We start from the raw sequence: 21163 nt of genomic DNA, 5'->3' as shown, positions 1-21163 counted from the left end.
TCACAGCCAGTCATTAGCCCGTCTGTACTTGGCTACCGTGACTGTCCTTTCCTTTCCCCTGTCAGTGTAGAGGGCAGCTCTTCAGACCCGTGGTTGGGCAGTGCACGTTTGCTAATGCCTGCCTTCGCCTCTGACCCAGCAGGGCCCAATTGCTTGTCCTGCAGAACTCAGTGAAGTGGCACCCCTTCCAGGGCCCAGCAGACTCACAGCTCTCAGCAGACTGCTGAGTATTTGGTGACAGGAGGGGCTGCCTCTTGTCACATGGGTGCATGGGCATAGGTCACCTACAGATAACTCACTGAGAGGAAGGAGTATTTTTAGCATTCTCCTTCCTCTCTCCCTTCTCACTCCGTGGGTGTGCACGTGTGCAGTTAAACCCATAAAGTTTTCTTCTAAGGGATTTATGTGAATTCAAGCTGTGAACTGCCATTAGGATAAATTGGGCTTAACGTAAACAGTGGACGTGATTATTCTGGAAAGAGAAATCATCTTTCCTTGGCTTCTGCTAAAGGGGTTCCTAGGACTTGGGTCAGTATTTTGGATAGGATTAGAAGTAACTATTAATAATATGGAATTAAAGTCAAAGGAGGGTTCTATAGATGGTTCTCTAATAATGGGTTCAATATAAAAGTTCAAATTCAAATCCTGGCCATAGCTTACTGAAAAGGTGTGTTTCAGAGTGATGGTCAGCTGCTTCTATTTGCCCTCCCTCTGTAGATCTCACGATTGCTTCTATCTCTTTTCCAGAAGAGCTTTCAATTTTGTCTTTTAGCTTGCTGGTGATTTACTAGTTTGGGTTACTAGTTTACTACATTTTAGTTGTAGTTTATATTAGTTTTTAATGTGCTTTTAGAGGTGCAGAAGTATTAAGAGTATATATTTTAAAATTCTGTATTAAATCAGTTCTCCATTCAGTGATAGCAAAATAAATAGGTTATATGCTAACTTGTTAATTTTAAATACATTGGATTTTAATGGGAGTATTAATGGCCAGAAAATGGGTAAATGAACTCATTTAGTAAAGAACATTTTAATAGACTGTATATTTATTTTTTCTTTAATTACATATTTGTTATCCATAGATCACTCCTCAATAATACTGTCAATTAGTGCAACTTTGTATTTTTTAACTTCATGTCCATAACAAAATTATATTTGTAATGTAATATATGTTCTATATTCTATATTTGTACTAAAGCTGTTCACTAACTTTATTAGATAGGATGTATCATAATAATATTTTTCAAAATCAAAATCAGTACAATTGTTTGTGTTCAAATTTTGTTTTCATTTAAGAGTTCCATGTGTTGAGAAGTAGAGCAGCCTTTTCGCTAATCCTCCCTTTGCAGTTGGCAGCCAAGTCTAATCCTCGGGTGACACACACAGGGTGGGCTGAATGTACGGGGTGGGTTTGGTTTTTATTTTATTCAAAGAGCATTACAGTCTCTCTGACTAACGCAGTTTCCATCCTCATTGCAGATCTCCAGCTGGACTACTCATTGACAGATGAGTTCTGCAGAAACCACTTCTTGGTGGGACTGTTACTGCGGGAGGTGGGGACCGCCCTGCAGGAGTTTCGGGAGGTCCGGCTGATTGCCATCAGCGTGCTCAAGAACCTGCTGATAAAGCATTCTTTTGATGACCGATACGCTTCACGGGTGAGTGGTCCCCCAAGAAAGGAAATATGGATTGATACACGTCCTTTATTTTCAGTAATGTAAAGAACGTAACCCATTAGAAAATTAGTGGTAACCACATTAAGACTTTTCTCTGTTTATGCAATAAAATCTAATAGCAGTCTTCCTAGGAAGGATCCAAATACAGGGGATGGCCTTTGCCAGCTCAGGCCGTCATTAAATTCTCAGAGCCTGGGAGGAACTTATACGGTGCGCCTTTCTTTCAGAGCCATCAAGCAAGGATAGCTACTCTCTACCTGCCTCTGTTTGGCCTTCTGATTGAAAACGTCCAGCGGATCAACGTGAGGGATGTGTCACCCTTCCCTGTCAACCCTGGCAGTGTACGTAAGCATATTCACGTAGGCACAGCCTGTATTCGTTTCCTGGGGCTGCCCTAAGAAAGTACCACAAACTGGGTGGCCCAAAACACCAGAAATTTATTCTCTCAGAGTCAGGAGGCCAGAAGTCCAAAATCAAACTGTCACCAGCCTTGGTTCCTTCTAGAGGCTGTCTGTGAAGAGCACGTCCCCTGTCTCAGACCCAGCCTCTGACGGTCGCCCGAAATCCTTGGGTTCTTTGGCTCGTAGCTGCGTCACTCCCGTCTCAGCTTCCGTCCTCACACACGCTTCTCCCTGGCGTGTGTCTGTGACTCTGGTATCCCCTCCTTTTCTTATAAGGACACAGTGATTAAGTATAGGGTCCACCCTAATCCAAACGACCTCATCTTACCTTACATCTTAATTACATCTGCAAAGACCCTATTTCCAAATAAGATCACATTCTGAGGTTCTGGGTGGATATAAATTTGAGGGTGACACTGTTCAACCCAGTGCATACCTGTCCTTTCCCTTTTTTCTTTTTTTTTTTGGCCACTACCCAGAATAATCCACAGTACTCCTGGTAAATTACATTTCTGGCTAAGATGGGGTCAGTCAGTAAACATTCAATTCTTGTTAAAAATCATTATATAAAAACAATGCTTTCTTGGCCCAATACCTTGTAAAACCTCAGGATCTTCTTTGTGTATTCAACAAATATTGATAGTGGAGGGAAGTTAAAAAAACACACACACAAAAACACGTAGTTCGTAATTATAAAATTAAAAAAGAAGGGGGAAAGCTGAAGGGAAATAAAAGGTTTAAATTTCCAGGTACAAGACAAATAAGTCATGGGGATGTAATGCACAGCATAGGGAACATAGTCTATAATATTGTGATAGCATAGTACACTGTCAAAGGGTTGCTGGACTAATGGTGATCATTTGTTTAAGTATATAAATGTTGAACAACCGTGGTATACACCTAAAACTAATATAATATACATTAGATATATTTTAATAAAAATCTTTAAAATAATTTAAAAAAAAAAAAAAAAAAAAAAAAAAAAAAACACGTAGTTCTAACCTGTGTGTTATGAGAGCTCAGTGCTCGCCCCAGTTCTGATTATAACATACAACACAGTCTTGGAAATGCCACCTCTTTGGGCTAAAGTTTCTCTCTGTCTGTAATATTAGAAAGTCAGATGATATTAGAAAGTCAGGTGAGATGTTAGAGAGGCCGCGGTGAATGATGCAAGCTCCCTCTCCAAGAATTGACTACCTTCATTTATGTTATCTTCGTAAAAATGTGCTGAAAATTAAGTTGACTGAAGGGTGATCCCAGAAATTATCTCAAAATTTTTTGGTTGGAGACCACCTGCCATTGATTTGGACAGATGCTACCAGTTCAGCAATTTCCTTTCCCTTTTATTCTGCACCTATAAACTGGCTCACATGTTAATCTTGCCACTTTGTCATATAGTGTACACTTAGGGAGTTTCCTTGTGTGTTTCTGTCCCTTTTCCCCAAACAGTGATGCATTATCCCATTTTTTTTACACTATCTCTGCAATTCTGAATACATCTAAGTACTTCAGGGCATAATGCTACTTCTCTGTACGGCCTCAGTCCTGAGAAGAATGAGCACAAGTTCTTTCCTTGGCTCTCAGCAAGTAAAATCCTTTTTGTAACATAACTGCACAATTAACAGAATTTCTCCACTGATGGAGAGCTCACATGAAGTGCCAAACTTGCAGAGACTTTTACTGCTGCTATTGTGAGTCACCGTTGCTCCTTTGGGAGGATTTCCGACATGAGAAAAAAACCAGTGTTCCAGTGAGAAAGAGCCCAGGAGGCTTTTTTATGAAGGGAAAAAACATAACAAAATAATCTAACTAGATGTTGGACGTCAGAGCTTCTAGGGAGAGAAATGACTTCGTGGGCCGAGATTTCTCTGCCTCCCTCCCTCAGACTTTAAATATTATGTGCCCCCTTCTCCTTGCTCTTTCTTTGACCCACCACCACCTTCCTCCCTGTCAGGGGACGTGCAGCTGCTTCTCCCACTCAGGCATATTTAACATGTCAGGTTGTCCTGTCTTGTTCTAACACTTGCCCTCACAATTCCAAGAACAGTTGATGACTCTCTGAAAAATCATCTTTGATTATTTCTTCTCTTTCTCCCCTTTGACAGACTGTGAAGGAGGAATCACTTACTTTGCCAGCTGTAAACCCATTAGTGACACCGCAGAAATCTGGAAACACCCTGGATCACAATCTGCACAAAGATCTGTTTGGCGCTATCTCTGGCATTGGTAACGCGCCTGCTCTTCTCTGCCCCATGCTAGTTTCATTCTGAAAGTGTCTTTAATTCAATAGTTTGTTAGATTTCAAATTGGAACGTTGAAGTCTGAGTTTCTGCTTTGAAAATTCTCTCCCTGGTTTTGATAGTTGACGACTAAAACCCCTCAACTCTACACTGAAATAGAGATCCCAAATTCTTATGAATTCCAAAACTAGTGCACTTAATTAATTGGTACTGTTTGCTTTTTGTTTACGCTTAAGTTAATTTATCATTTTAAATCTTCACTTGGAGTGTGTATGTTTTTAGAAGAGGAGTATCTTTGCACATACATTTGTGGGGGATGAGTAGAATTTATTTATAGTGTTAGAATTTAGATGAAATGTGACAAAGTAATTACTTAAGGAGAGAGTGGTTTATGGCTAGGATGCAATCCTGAAATTGGTTTTCTAAAATCTTTCCTGGAATATTTTTTCTCTCTGAAATAATGTACAAGTAGTCACCGTGGGGAAGAAAACAGATGGCATAAATCAAGATCCAAATGGAGTAGTTTCTCCAAAAGAAAATGCCTGAGAAGTGTACTTATTAATAGTCTAACTAATTGAGCCCCTGTGCTAGCTCCTTCATAAAGATAATGGTACAAAAAACAGTGTCTTCACAGAATTGTCATAGATACTCAAAAGCTTATTCTGTCTTTCTTTATCCCTTTCTTTTATACCACACTTGGAATAAATGAAACGTCCTCCTATGACTATTGTCTAGACAACCCAATAACAGGACTAACTCCTAGGGCAGAATAAAGGGCAGTCCTTGTAGCTGATTAATTTGCAGGACTGTTCATTCTGAGCTTGTCCTTCTGCATTGTTCTTGTTGTTAATATGTTATTTCATGTAGGTGTTGAAACTGGGCGGAATATAAAACTGAGAACCTCACACTGATGCCCAAATTTATCCTACAACACCACTACCGATCTTTAATCTTACTTATATTCATGTATGTTTTTCATAGTTACTTACCTCGTGTGGCGTCATCATGATTGCATGAGTTAATTCATGCACAGTGCTCAGAGCAGAGCCTGGCACGTGGTGTTTCCATCAGCCTTCTCTTGGGGCCTTGGCTCAGTCTTCTTCGTCTTGCTCTGCCCATGTGCTCAGCCGCTGCTCTGGGAGTGGACGGGGGCTCTCTTCGGAGGGTTTTGTCTGCAGTGGTTCACAGCACTGGCTTCACAGTCAGTGGCTGGGGAGCTGGACTCCACCATTTACTTCTTGCCACAGGCAGGATGTCTCTTCACTCTGTGTCCACACCTCCCAAACAGTCGTGGTGATGTGTGCAATGCTGGGCATGGTAAACCCTGAGTGTTAATATTTGACTGCCGTTATAACAAGCGTAATTCGTGAGCGTTATTCATGTTCTGCAGTGTACTCTCAGTAGCCAATTGGATGAGTCCTGCAGTCAAGGAATGTGGTGAAATCGTGCTCTGTAGGATTCAAGACTGTGGAAATTATCTAACTAGAGTGGGGTGATGTTTCGACTATGACTTTATTCTCCAATTCCCCATTCACCTTGTTAGGGTTAGGATGCATTGAGAACAGAAAGATGAAACATTGGGTATCTTCAGCATGACGCCATTACTCTGTGCTCATGGCGAAGTTATGGAAAGTACTTGAGACTCCGTGTGTCTTGTCACTCTTTCTTGAATTTTAAGATCTGAATCCACTCTTCATAGGAATTCACCATAACAAACTTATTTATCCTCAGGCTTTATTGGTATTTCTCCCCATTTTTAAAGGCTTAAATCCTTATTCACTTTTAGGAATGCTGTCCAGGGAAGTCCCACCTATGAATTAGGTTTACCGGTTGTTTTCTGGCAGCTTTAGCAACTCTTCTTGTATTCCTCAAGGAGTTTCCACTTAATTTTAGTCCCAGTGATTATCCTTCAAGAGCAGACTTTCTCTTTACATCTCCATTGAAGAAATCCCGTTTCCATGCATAATGAGAATGTGCCCTCAGAAGTTTTTTTTAATGTTTTTGGAACATGGTGCATGAAAATTTCCAAAACTGACTTATGTATTGCTGGATACAAGTACTCTGCGACTACATTCATTTTAAAACGCACACATTCTTAGGCTGGGGTTCCTTTTGCCCCCGACTCAGTGTATTGCTTTGGGCTTTCTGTACAAAGGGGAGAGAGGCAAACTAACATTTTACTTACATGTTGTTTAAAATTTTTTTAAGTTATGTACTGGGTCAGGACATTAAATCTAAACACACACACACACAATAGGAACATAATTCTAAACATGTTGATCTTGATTTATTGCATTTTCATCTGTTTGCCTTAGATTAGGGCTGTAGTTCCGGAATTGAGCCTAAAACTCTGAGAATTTAGGATCTGATTTTACTTTCCCGGGGACTTCTTTGTTCTGAGCTCTGTGTTCTACATTAAATATCCCAGTCCATTAAAAGTCCAAGTACATTAGGAGGACTATAATTATAATTTGGTCGTAATGTATGTTTCTTTGCTCTCTGAATATAGGAAAAGGCTTATGGTTTTTTCCTAGGGTTTCCACCTGTTTCTTGTGACAATCAGTCACACGGTTTCTATTCTGGGGAATGCAGCCTGTGGACAATGGTTTACATGTTCCGTTGTTCACTTACATTTTCAAATTCCTCCGGCTCTTCTTTTCTTGATTTTAACTAGGGTTTCCAGGCGGGGATTCCTGCCTGTTCTCAGGAATTTTTTTCGCTTTCCCATTCCCGAATCCCGAGAAAAGTTGGTTGGGAAATCGGGAAAATCGTCTCCTTGAACCCAGGTGGTTGGTAGTATTGGCCGTCATTTTGTGGAAATGATTCATCGTGGAGAACAGAAAACAGTTTATATCTCGGGATTCGGGAACGGGAAAGCGCGGAAAACATTCCTGAGAAAGGGCGGGAATTTCTGCCGGGAAACCCTAATTTTAACACACTGAATCACTTTCAGAGATGGTGGTGGATAAACCTGAGTGTTAGGTCAGGGAAGGGATTACTGTGGAAGTCCACGGCAGCTAATTTGCAGGCTGAAACCTGAAAATGCCCCGTGTGTGGGGAGCTGCCGGGTAAAGGCATGTTCAGCGTGGGCTTGGGAGACTGTGCTAACACCATGCCAAGCACAGGCCAAAGCACTCCTCGAGCCGTCTGCAGCACCAGCCAGGCCTCTCAGCTGGAGGCATGTCTTTTGGTTCAGCACAGAATGTACAAGGCTGAGAGTCATTTTTAATTATGTGACTTGCTTACTTCTTATCTAAGCAGGAAGTCAGTCTATTACTTTTAAAAATCCCACAGTACCAAAGTGGGGGGCTGATTTCTGCCTTCAAATGCTGTTTTTTTCACAGATGTCACAAATTTTATGTCTGTTAGATTTCCTTTCTGCTTGTAACGCTTTATTGCAGAGCTTCCCCAAAATTCTCAGTTCACTTGCTGTCAGAATAATTTTTTCACAGACGCCCCAGGCAAAAAGAAACACCTAGCAGTTCTATTTATTAGGTATTTAGTGCCAAATAACTTACGTTCTTATATTCTTACAACTTAGTAGGCATTTGAAAAAATATAAATTTAAAGAAAAAAATTTTATGTTTAATAACCACAACTCTTACTAATGAGATGTGTGCCTGTTGGGCACTGCCAAGCTTCTCAGATTTGGAATCAGATTGCTCACAGCCCTCATTTCCTGTTCCACAATGATTTTCACCCAGTACTTGCTTTTCATCATAACAACCACTAAATCCCCAGCTTCACAAAGCGATGACATCATTGAAAGGAATGTAGCATGATTTAACGTTGAAACTACAGTTTCCGACAGATGTCAAGTATTGTGTTTTCTTTAGGAGTCTAAAGTATCTCGTGACACCTCTCTTGAGTTTTCTAGGGCACCTCAGCATACAGTTTGAATACTGCGGGTTTATTACATGGTTTAATTTTTTGATTGATAGTTGTAGGTGATTTTATCTTTTTAAAAAATTGTTAAGTCTTCATCCTATGTCATTCTGAAACAGCATGTGCTCTTTTTGTCTTAGCAATCAGAAGTTTTTCTCATCAGTGAATTGGTAGCTACGTTTGAATGTTTCTAATTAAAATTTATTTTCATCTACTTTGTATGACTTGGTTCTTTAAAAGTGATTGAATGGAACTCTTGAACCAATTTCCTGACAGAAAAAATAAGTGCCATAAAAGCAATTCCCCTTAAAATTCAGTACTTTATTTTGTTTCTGTCTCACCAAATCTTTGTTTTTGGCTTAATTTCTGTTTAGCTTCTCCGTATACAACTTCAACTCCAAACATCAACAGTGTGAAAAATGCTGATTCGAGAGGATCCCTCATAAGTACAGATTCGGGGAACAGCCTTCCAGAAAGGAATAGTGAGAAAAGCAATTCCCTGGATAAGGTAAGTTCTTGTTATATAACTCAAGTGTTTCTTACAACAGATAGATTTATCCCAAAGTAAACATGCTTCGTGTTCTGGTGTTCATTGTGTAACCTTTAAAAAAAAAAAAGAAAAACACAACTCAGTTAATGTGGGATAGATAATCCCAGTATTAACTAAGAATGGAGCCCCTTCCCTGGGAGCCCCTTCTCTGAAATCCCCTGATTCCCGTTTCCCGGATTCCAGATCAGGGCAATGTTTACAGCAGAGCACTTTGAGCAAATGGTTCTGGTAGGTAGGCCAGCTAGGGAAATCAAAGGGCCAGTCACTTAGCATCTCTGTGGTCTGTGTGCCAGAGAAAACCTTTTACAACACAGTTATCCACACAAATGGGCATGAAGTCCAAAGTCAGCTCCAGGAAAGGTTAATTGATCATATGGGTGATTCAGGGATAAGGCTTCCTTTGAAATCACTCTCATCACACTGCACCCCACCCCCACTCCAACCCCAACCCCAACACTACACATCTTCCTCATAGTTTACCTTTTTTCTTAAAATAACTAAGGCTCAGACTCTTTGGAACTTTGTGGGAATGGATAAAGTTTGTATTTAAACCTGGAACTGTGATAGGTTGGTTGCACCTTGGCCACTGTTTCTTTCAAGGTATAGGCAAGCACCTTTATGAATAAACAGGCGAACCATTTAGGGATATCTTCCTAGTTCTCATAAACATGGAAGACGTCCTTCCTTGGCATCAGGTCTGTAGTCTTCGGACGTGTTTCGGTGTCTGGCATTGATCAGTCTGTAGAGACGGGAGCATCCAGGTGTGGGCGTGTGTCATGATGTGTTGAACTTTCCCTTGACCCTAACATGCCTTCGTGTGTAGAGGGAGAAGCTGCTCAGGAGGCACTCCGCTTGTGTCATACGCAGTGCTGGAGAGGAGGAGGAGAGCTGCCAGTCAGCCAGGAAAAACCGGGTCACTGTGGATTTTTCCCTTCTAACGATTCCACCTTTGCCAGAGGAAACCTTGCATGCTGCACCTTCCCTCCCACTGCAAGAAGTCCTGAGTTCTCCTAGCGGCTCTGATGAAGTGGGTGGGCCAGGTGATGCATCTGCACTACAGTTTTGCCACTAATTGCACCCGTCATTCTTCCTTACATAAAACTATTCACGGATGTTGTTCATTAAACTTGTGTATTCTATATTTTTTCAATTGCCCCCTCATACCTTGAATGAAAGATATTTTTTCACGGATTTTTTTCTGCTTTGGTAGCTGGCAAAACATTTTCCTAAGTTCAATTGGAACTTTGAGGATTGTAAAATCTTCTGCGTTTTTATCATGCGATGAGATTCTCGTTCTGTATTTTTTTATGTGAAACCTCTGAACATGTGAACCTGCCGTCTAGTGGCAAAACTGCCCTCACCCTGCACCCCATGCTTTCTGACGTTTGCAGTGTTGAGCTAAGCTGACGATGGAATGACCTCATCAGTTTAGGTCTTTGCAGTGCTGTGCTGAGGTGTCCGTATTTGTCCCTTTGGCGCCTGCCCATTGTTTTCCCCCAAGGGTGCCCCACAATATCAACTGAATGACAGCGACTCAGCTGTAGGCTTTTGTGGCTGGCACTCAGCAGTGCCATAGACTTTATTTGCTGTTTCAGCTGCTGACGTTTTCCGGAGACAATGGTTGGTTCTGCAGTGTCTCCTGAATCGTCATTTCTGTGTTTGATCCTAGCACACATACTTTTTCTGCATGAGGTTTTCCTTGGCATTTGAAAACTAAGCTGGTGACTAAAACTATGGTTATCCAGTTTGAAAGGTTTGTGCCTTCTGGCTTGTCCCTTACGAAAGTGTGCGCAGGAGGCAAGCCAGAGCTTTCGTGGAACAGCACTTGTGTATATTTGGCGAAGATGTGCCTATAGTTTATCGACAAATTACTTATACCTTCCACCTGGTATGAGTCAATTCTAAGACTCGATCTCTTCCAAGGGAGAAAAGTGAAACTAATTGTGTTGTACCTGTTCATGAAGAAGAAAAATCCACATGTATTTCCTTTTTTAGCACCAACAAAGTGGCACGTTGGGAAATTCTGTGGTTCGCTGTGACAAACTTGACCAGTCTGAGATTAAGAGCCTGCTGATGTGTTTCCTCTACATCTTAAAAAGCATGTCTGATGGTAGGTAAAAATGAAGGTATCTGCTTCACTTCCGCTGTTTCAGTCTTTGGTTTATTTTTTTAAAATTGTAATTGTTTGGCAGGATATAAGGATTTTTCTTCCTTATTTGAAATAACATGCTAATTTTCTAGATGGAGTAGAAATAAGTCTTAATTTGGAAAAATTTTTTATTAATTATTATATTCTATAAAATGAGTTCTAAAATGTGAATGGGCCTATTTTATAAATTTATATTAAGCTCAGAGCTACCATCTTAACTAACAGAGGCAGATAAGTAAAGTAGCTTTTTATTTTGTTTTAAATTTCATTTGTCCAAATGAAATACTGGCAACTTATATGACTTTATTAGTCAATATCTTGAATTAGAAAATATAATGTTGGGGGCACCTAAGCATCTTTCCACTTAGAGCGCGTGACATTTCTGGTTTTCACTGGAAGCAAAGTGTGTTATTTTCGTTTTCTAACGGAAATAGTGGTACCATAGTAGATTAACTTTCTGATTAAGGATTCGACAAGCACATTTTTTAATAGAAATGACCACAACCAGTATTGCTTTATCTTTACCATATAAAGCTGTCCATGAAAAGAACAGTTTCAACTCTGGTTTTGTGATATAACCCATCATGTGAAATTGTGCCATGGTACAGCATCACATTGTTTATCTTGGTCAAAATTCTTGACTCATTTTCCCTGAAACACATTAGAACGTATACGGTGTGTTTCACTGAGGGAGTGAAGATGAACTCTTTTGAAAACAAAAGGCCATTGTTTGAGAATCCGAAGACCTCTGGTACTGCTTATGTCCGGTGGCAGTAGGTGTGGACATGAAGCATAGTGGAAGGTATTTCTGCCTGCAGATAGTGTTTATTTTATATCGAGCTTCCATCTCAGCAGCAAAACCGTCTGACCTTACAACTCAGACGTTAGGAGCAGCACACCTGCCCTTTAAGTGCTCCGGGACTGGCCTATTTTATTCTTCTGTCAATGTGTCCCTTTCAAATAGCTATTTAATAAAAAACAAACAAACAAGATCTTGCTTGGGTGATGACCAAATGCAAGCAAGGGGCAGTTATTCTGATACTTGGGTTATAAAGTGGAAATTCTTTCCATTAAATCAGGAGTTCTAAACGTGACATTACGGTAGTGAGTTTCAGCCAGCATTATAATCCTGTTTTTTGTTTGTTGAAAGTATTTTTTTAAATATTTTAAGTTTTAAATAATAAATCTGATCTATAACTGGAACATAACTTCTTTTTAAAGCAGAAGTTTTACATCCAAGTCAGCCCTTTGGAAGGCCATGCACATATTTTAAAAATGCAACTACCTCTTTAAACAGTTTTTCAATTACCTTCAAGTTATTCATTTCTTTCCTTTATAGTTAGAATTTTGTGTGTGTATGTGTGTGTCGTGTTTAAGAAATCTTCACCTACCCCCAAGATCATGAAGATATTCTCTTCTAGTATTTTCCTTAAAAGCTATATTATTTAAATTTTCACACTGAAATCTTACTGTCTACCTAGAATTGATTTTTTGTGTATGGTATGGGGTGGGGGAGAAATTGCCTTCAGAATGGTTTACCGGACTAACACCCAAAATTAGTTGTGTAACTCTGTAGCTACTCGTTCCTTTGTCCCACATTTTATGAGCACCTTCTACTCTCTGTGTCTCCTCCCTTCTTCCTACAAGTTAGCTCTGTCTTTATGATGAAACTAAAGCTTAAGTGTTCAAATGCAGCTTCTTTAAATTGAACAAGCACATTGTGTATGGTATCTAGTACAGATTGGTCCTATGGTCAGAAATAAGAGGGGCCAGGGGAGGGCTTGGAGGCCTGTACTCTGAGATCTCATCCCATCTCATAACGTACAGAATACACATCGTGATTCTAACCAGATACATGTTTAATTTCTAGATGCTTTGTTTACATACTGGAACAAGGCTTCAACAACTGAACTTATGGATTTTTTTACAATATCCGAGTGAGTAGTTTTGTTTTTACCCATTGCCTCTTGCTTGTTTGCTGGCTAATTAAGTGGTGTGAAGGATACTATGCAGTTGACCCAGGAAGGCAGTAGGTTCACATCTACACTTCTCAAGTGAGCTCTTTCTTCTGGACCTGACCCAGCATCTGCTCTCAGGAGCTCATGACTCTGCGGGCAGTGACTACACTTAAATCTTTAGATAACATGGTTGTTATAGATGAAAGGTAACTGCTTATGTGTACAAGCCATTTTAATACAATAACCCAAAATGTATCAGCTGAATTGGATGGGTGCTGCATTTCTAAGTTGAATCTAACTTAACTCAAGCAGATGCAGAAACAGACAGAAAAATTGCTATAATTTAAACATACGTGATAAGTAAAGTAAAATCTTACATATTATCTATATATCTCATTTTATCTCCTCAGTTTAAATTTCTGGTTTCCTTTAAGCTCTTTGCTTTTATAAACATGAATCCGCCATCTCTTATTCAAAATTGCCAGGGCCAGATGATGTGCCAAATCCAGAAGTTTTTTGATTTTTGAAAAATTGACATAGAGAGTATATTCTGTAACACCACAGCAGGGTCTCAGGCAGTACTCCAAAGTCAAAAACACTGTTTCTGCAGTAAAAAATTATTTCTGCAGCACTATGATTGTTCACAATAATTGGGTAAGTCATAACTGTAAATAGCTTTATATCTGTTAATGGGGTCATGATTTACTGCCAAATGTATTTGTTACAAACTCAGGTGGAAACCTATGGTGTTCAGAACTTTGTGCATTTTGGAATTACGGTCTTGCTTCATAATCTCATGACGATTCTATCTGTTCAGTTAAAGATGGGAGTTGTCCCATGGTGAGACAAGATTCAACAACAGAACTTACTGGACATTATTTTAACTGCCTCTTATTAACTACATGCTTTAAAAAAACAAAAACAAAAAAAAAACAATGCTGTGGATATATTAAAACAAACCAAAAAAACTACATACGTGATGTCTGTTAGGGACCAGTCCATGTATTTAAACTAAAAAAGCAAGCCCCTTGCATAGATTTGAATGAGGACAAATAAGCAACTCAGAACAGTGCAGCAGTGCACATGGTTTCCGTTGTGATTTCTAAGACGAACTGCCTGAAGTAAATGTCGAAGCCCTGAATCGATGGACAATACGATGGGGTCCTGGGCCTTTTTTCTGCATGGCTTTAACCACCCACTGGTCCTGACAGCAGCACAATATGGGGCCTTCCTTTCAGGATAGTAATTTTCTCTGGGTTCTGAGGGACCTTCCAGAGAATTTCTGAAAACCAGAGGGGTCTGGTGGTAAATGTAAGAGTTTATTGAATGTGTTATTGTCAGTAGGTTTAGATAAAACAATGATTTTATCTTCATGTCTCCTTAATAATCTTTCATCCTGTCTGCAGAGTCTGCTTGCACCAGTTTCAGTACATGGGGAAGCGATACATAGCCAGGTACTGTGGGGATTTTCGTTTGAAGTGTGGTGTCATTTGCTCAATTACTTTTCTCTATTCCTTGGATCTGAATGTGTGGGAATTATTGTCTCTGGTGATTGGCAGTTGGAATTCTCATAAACAGCCCATGAAGACAGTTGGCAGGTCTTTGGATTGCTACCATAAAATCTGTCAGCATCTTTCGCCTACATTCCTTCTGTCTTGTTTTGTCTCATGCATATCTCTTGGAATGATTTTCCTTTGTGGCCTGTTGCTACACTTCTACTTTTCCTTCCAAATTCTCCCTCGTGTCCTGTTCCTTCTGTCTCTCCTTTCTCTCGTCCCAGTTCTTCTTGATGTGTCTTCTGGCTCTGTTCTCCTTCCCCAATTATTTCTCTTCCCCTGTTTCATTTTCAAAGGTCATTTGTTACCATTACACCTGCCAAAGATATTAATTTCTCTTCTAACCACTTTCTTTCTTAATGAAAGAATCTTTTCAGTCCATCTGAAATTTGTTTGAACTTGCACAAAACCTTCTCTAAAATTGAGCCATTTCTCCTTCCTCTACTCTGAATAAGTTATCCAGGCCCTATGTTTTTATCTGACCAGACCACTTTACTGAGAGTATCATAAGTCCTCACTTCCCTGTCTCACTATACCCTCTTGGTTGTGCGTTTAATTTGGGGAGAGCTAGAAACTCATTGCTGATGGACACCCAAGCTGCTCTTTCTCTGCTAATTCCTCAAAGCACATCTATCGAGTTCTTATTCCTGCCCTGTAACAATTCAGTGTGCCTGAATTTGTTTTATTTCCATGTTGTGTGTTCTGTGATGATGTATTTATGGAGTCCTGATCTAAGTATCATATTTTTCTAATGTTATTGTTTTAAATAGATTAATTATAAGAAAACATATTTATGTTTTAAGAAAAACTTTAAAACTTAGTTGTAATTGAGTTTTTTATCTATAATTTTGCTTTTTTATGTTAACGTTGTTCTTTTCTTGGGATATTGGAGAAATTTTCCAGAATTATTTTTTATGTTAAATAAAAATATGTGTTGTTTTTTTAAAAAAAAATACAGTAAATTTAGAGAAAATGTTTTCTGCTTTCCTCCTATTATTAATATTTTCTGTTTCTAATTAAAATGTGGTGGCACTTCAAGTTCTCTAATCTTAATTCTTTTATTTTTTACCATAACAGTAATTTTTTACATTTCAGTTTCTGAGTACCAAATGCTAGTATATACAAGGTGTCCTTATACAATATACTGGGGGGTGCCAAAGAAATGTATACAAGTGGACACTTTGGTCAACGTTGCTCAAGCAGTAGTTTGCAGCAATCAGAAGTGTCTGGACGCTGATGGTAACTACTTTGAGCACCTCTTGTATTTGTAGAAGTCAAACGTGACTTGTATTCATCTTTTGTTATCGGTATATATTGAGCATTACAATTTTAATACAGTTTTCCTTTCTTAAAATGTGTATACATTTTTTTGGCACCCTCTGTACTTCAACTTTCTCCCGTGAAGATGGGCAAGGAGTGTATTTGTAAGAAAGGCACTGAACTGGGCGAGCTTCAAACCCTTCTTTCAGCAACTGTCACTTACGTCACAAGATGGCATTTGGAAATTGTTGTGCAAAAAAGAATAAAATGCCTCAGAGCTGAACGTGGTGAATGTGGGAGGCTGAAGTTTTCTGCCCCAACAAAATATTTTTAAATTGGGTTTTTTGAAACTGTTAACTTATTTTTTTCAATGGCTATGCATTTAATTTTTTGAAAGAAAATCTGCCAACTTCCTAAGCACCATGTATATATTTGCATATGAAAGTATGCATCCTTTGACTATCTTAAAACTAGATTGGCGTAGGAAAGTGGGAGAGTAGAGGGTGGTGTTATTTTGTTAGATGCACTGTGGGAAGCCGTGCCATGCTAGATAGAAAATTGCCATGGTCTCTGCTGCATGTGAAAAGGATTCTGAATGATGATTTAAATGTTGTCAGTGTTTGCCATCGTGGTGGTCCAGTTTTATGAATACTGCGCCTTCTCATCGTGTCACTTTGAAATCACCCAGCAGCATGTTGCCCGATGATATTCCATGCATGCCCTGTTGTACTCCACACAATAACACAATGAGGGGGACGGTTGGCTATGGGACGGGGGACAGGTGTCATTCCAGCCCTGGTCTCATTTTTCATCTGTTCTGGTGATGGTACACAGTAGGAAGTTAGCTGTTTGATTGCTAACCCAGATCACTTTTCTATTTTCTTTACTTGACTGCTGACAAGTTTAACAAAGTGTGTGGTTCTTCTCCTTCCTGCCTGGGTAAGAATAAAGGTTGTTAAACCTGCTTCACATAATCCCTCTCATTGCATGTTTGTTCTCTGTTTCTTCCAATGCATTATTTCAATTAAAATTTATTTTTTTATTTTTTGCTCTTTAATAACATATAATCCAAAAAGATGTGTGGTGTTTTGGCAGTTTTCAGAACGCCAGCCTTTCACACCATGTTGGACTGATGCTCAACTTTTTTTTTTTTTTTTTTTTTGAGGTAGCATCTCTAAAGTACTTCCTAAAACTGAAACGTCTCTGCTTTGGCTTGGTTTTTGCTCCTACGTCATGGTCAAGTGCTTTGCTGTGAAGTCTGTCAGAGCTGCTGCCTGTGTGTCTCTGGCTCCATCCGGCCCATACAGGCTCCACTGCTTGGTCCGCTCCTTTGTGCTGTGTCCTGGCTTCACTAACGCTCCCCGTTTCTCTGCAGTGTAACAAGTCTAACTTTTGCTTCTATCCCATCTCACTCATGTTGCAGGAACCAGGAAGGGTTGGGACCCATAGTTCATGATCGAAAATCTCAGACATTGCCTGTTTCCCATAACAGAACAGGAATGATGCATGCCAGATTGCAGCAGCTGGGCAGCCTGGATAACTCTCTCACTTTTAACCACAGTAAGTCCCATGACATACCATCGTAACAGCCAGCCATCTCATGTGACATCTCAGAGGGGAGAGCCCCAGGCCACACCACACCCTATCACCAACTTGACTTTTCTTCCAGCTGAAAACAAGTAGGATGAAGAGCTCATGGTGCAGTTCCTTTCCTTGGAGGAGAATGACATAATGTGGAACGTGGTCAACTATGGCACCAGACCAAAAAGTGCTAGAGCCTTTGTCCCAACCCCTCCTCTGCGTATTTTGAAAACAAAATTTGGCAGGTTTTGATCGCTAAACAGTCTCTGACATTTTGAATTTAATGTTTGGATTCCTTGCCTGCAGCCAGCGTATCATTGATTTTCCCCGTGAAAATCTTGAGAATGTCTGGGGCAGACTCCTTTCGCCCGTAGCCCATGCATGTAATTGATCAGGCGTCCACATTCTGACATTCTGGCTCTGAATGTATGTTAATCCTTAAACTGCTGTGAAAACATAAAGCCCGTGAATCAATTTGTGAGGGTGTGGAAAAGCCAATAACAAAGTGACTTTTTCTGTGTTTTCAGTGTGAGAAAGATATCAAGTGTGCTTGGAATTTCTGTAGACAATGGTAAGATTTAATCAGGTTGGAGTCTGCTTATGAGGCTGCTTCACTTGCAAACCAAGACCTTTTGTTCATCTTGCCTTCCTAACTTTGGGGCTTTCTAACTTCACAGTAGAGATTCTGCCAAAATGTGGGCGCATATTTTTAATTGACTTTTTTCGATCACCAGAGGGGACGTGGCATCATGTGCTACCCCTAAAACTGTAACTATTTCATCTTCCTAAGGGTTTCTCACAGCAGGAAACCTAAAAGATATCAACCATGCAGCACTTTGAGAACTAATGCGATCATTTATGAGAAATACCTTTTCTGTTAGTGGTGTGTCCTCTAATTGTTTCATCTTTCTTCCGAGCATGACATAGTTAGTTACTATTCTATCGAGATAAGTAGTTGTTCTCATTTTAAGTAATGTCTTTAATACATGGTTATTAACATTTTCTCATCACTTCTAATCATAAGAATTCCATTCACTGTGATTTCCATATCTCTTTCTTAACGTAGGCTAAGCGTAAAGGCAATATGCCCATAGCCTTGAATTGATAATACAGTTCACCCATGAACCAGCATAGGAGGTAGGGGCACTAATCCCCTCACAGTCAAAAATCCACATACAACTTTTGACTCCCCAAAAACTTAACTACTGATAGCATATTGCTTACCGGTAGCCTTACCAATAATACAATCAATTAACACTTATTCTGTATGTTGTATGTGTCATAGACTATATTCTTACAATAAGTTATCTCAACAAAAACTGTTATTAAGAAAAGCATAAGGAAGAGAAAATACATTTACAGTATTTATTGAATAATAATCCACCTATAAGTGGACCCACAGTGTGCAAACCTGTGTTATTCAAAGGTCGACTGTAGTTCAAAGTAAGAAGGCTGAGGAATCAAAATATAGCAGTTTCCCACTCTTACATCCCAACAATGTTAAATACATTGGCTATCGTCTCTCTTTATAAAGGTCTAAGCTTAATTTAAATCAGTATTATATCAGTGTGCCACACGCTGAATTGGTAGCCTGAATGTGCTAGTTCTGAGTTCCATACTTAACTGTTGAGTATACATTAGTGACACCTCTAAGGCTACAGTATGTGATTTTTCAACTTCTTGTCTATTGGGGCTTTTTCTAGCTCTGCAGATGGGGGTTGAAATAAACATAACAAGGAGTTTTTGTTCATTCCAGGTTTCATTTCCTAGTTAGCAAACAGAAATTAAATTCCCACTCTTCTGCAAGACCTGCTACATTGCCTTAACCCAGATCATTTATTACACCTGAACTTCCTTCACTGTCAGTTGAAGTAAATGCTTAAACTTTCAAGCATTTAAAAAAAAAATCATAAGTGGACCACGGCCCCACCTCCAAAGGCAATCATTTAGGAAACACAGAAAACAAACAAAACTGAAATGAATGATCAACAGAGGACTAAATAACCTGAATCCACTAAGATATGCATCAGCTCCTCCCACTCCAAATGGATTTTGCGGTGGTGGCTTGAATTGGAGGAGAGAGACAGCTGGCTGTGTTCAGCTGCCAAAAACCATATTGTTAACATGGTTGATTTCCATTGTCTCTTCCTGCTACCCACAGAGAACCCTGTCCTTGCCTCTCTCCTCTTTCATCCTGGAGTTTTCACTTTAGTCAGTTTTTAGTGACACTATCCTCAGTCAGTTTCTCCTTCTGCTTTCCCAATAAACAGTGCATAGCTGATTCTTTTAGGGTTCCCTGTGTGCCTACAATTCCTGCTCATAGTCCTTGCCTCTTCCCCTAGAACTCAGTCTTCATTTACATCTCTTATTCTGAGTATATATTTGGGTGGCCCTCAGCCCTTCCCTTTGTTAGATTTTTGAGCTCCAAATCGTGACCTCGGCCAAAACCCAGCAGCTTCCACTCTTCCACCCCAACAATGTTAAAGGGCATGTGTACTGTATGTATACATGTGTACGTGTGTGAGCATGTATATGTACACACATGGTGTTTGTACATCGGTACCGAGCCGCTTTATGGGAAATTGGTAGCCACATACGTATGTCTCTCTAAAAAGAATTCCTCTTTAACAGTGAATACAGTACCTTCTGTTGGGCCAACCAATATGACGTGGATCCAATATGTGAGAGACTTTCTGGGATGCCAGAGTCTAAAGTAAATTTATTTTGGCGAAGAATAAGAACAGGAAGAGTCCCTGCTACACCTGAAATTTTCATTTCCTCTTTTTCTGTCCTAGTTAAGAAAGGCTTTGTCAGACCTCAGCTTGACCAGCAGGGAGCAGCAGAGGACTGTGAGAAACGTGATCCGAGGGGGCGGGGCCACGCTGTACCCTCCCCATCACCCACTAACAGAACAGCAGAAAAGACACTGTATGCGCTACACATGTCACTCTAGCAGGGACTTATCTTTACTGTCAGGTTTTAATAGAAAATAATGAAAATGACAAATCCCACTGTGGACAGTAGTTTTAACCATTTCAAAAACACTCAAAGCATATGAAAAGTAAATGTTTACAACATTAAGATACTGACCTATTTACTGTAAAGGGCACTCATTGTGTATCAGTAGAAAGATTTGTGCCAAATGACAAATTGAGAGTGATAGCTGCGTGTAGAATATTTTATATAAAACACGTTATGAGGGAGAAACTAAGTGAAACATGTTTGCAAATAAGTGATACGTTTGCGAAAAATATAAAATAACACTTTGTATTTACTTTGATGTTATGTATTGTTCTAGGATATTAAATTAATTTACATGATAATTCATATTTCCCACTGGTGTGGGAAAAGCCACCCAAAAGGCAGAAATGCTTGAAGAAAACCTGTGTTCCATATACTTCAGTATAAGAGTTTAAGAATTAAGTTGCAGAGAATTAGATTTCAGGTCCAGATGGGAAAGTACTTTCTAACTGAACTTGCCCACTAGCTACCATGTTTCCCCAAAAATAAGACCTAGCCGGATAATCAGCTCTAATGCATCTTTTGGAGCAAAAATTAATAGAAGACCCGGTCTTATTTTACTATGATATAAGACCGGGTATAATATAATATAACATACCGAGTCTTCTATTAATTTTTGCTCCAAAAGACGCATTAGAGCTGATTGTCTGGCAAGGTCTTATTTTCGGGGAAACAGGGTAGTGTGGGCACTTGCAGCAGGAGGTGTAAAAACAGACTGGATGAGGACTCATTGGGGAATATTGCCTGGGTCACATAAGCATCATATGAGGAATTGTAAGAGATGGCTTGTAAGACCCCATCTAACTCCAGAATTCTTTTATATCTATGCATTACGAGTAAGAAAGTGATAACAGATAATAACTAAATTCCTTTACTATACATAATA

General features: G+C 39.6%; 1 protein-coding gene across 10 annotated transcripts in view; it reads left to right on the top strand.

Moving 5' to 3' along the window:
- The window catches only part of DOCK9 (dedicator of cytokinesis 9), a 257537-nt gene that overhangs the window by 195376 nt on the left and 40998 nt on the right, over nt 1-21163 (top strand). For 5 of the 10 annotated variants that reach the window (XM_033105052.1, XM_033105053.1, XM_033105047.1 and 2 more), the window contains 8 exons: nt 1480-1658; nt 1904-2017; nt 4183-4303; nt 8577-8710; nt 10748-10862; nt 12772-12838; nt 14266-14313; nt 17099-17235. In XM_033105052.1, coding sequence (XP_032960943.1) covers nt 1480-1658; nt 1904-2017; nt 4183-4303; nt 8577-8710; nt 10748-10862; nt 12772-12838; nt 14266-14313; nt 17099-17235 — 915 coding nt within the window. Of the gene's footprint in view, nt 1-1479; nt 1659-1903; nt 2018-4182; nt 4304-8576; nt 8711-10747; nt 10863-12771; nt 12839-14265; nt 14314-17098; nt 17236-17783; nt 17828-21163 lie in introns of all 10 variants that reach the window. The other 5 variants (XM_033105055.1, XM_033105056.1, XM_033105048.1 and 2 more) reach the window with 2 other exon arrangements.

The sequence above is a fragment of the Rhinolophus ferrumequinum genome, chromosome 4, assembly GCF_004115265.2.
Source record: "Rhinolophus ferrumequinum isolate MPI-CBG mRhiFer1 chromosome 4, mRhiFer1_v1.p, whole genome shotgun sequence".
Taxonomy (NCBI): domain Eukaryota; kingdom Metazoa; phylum Chordata; class Mammalia; order Chiroptera; family Rhinolophidae; genus Rhinolophus; species Rhinolophus ferrumequinum.
Note: the sequence above shows the minus strand (reverse complement) of the source record. Positions and strands in the feature narration are given on the sequence as shown.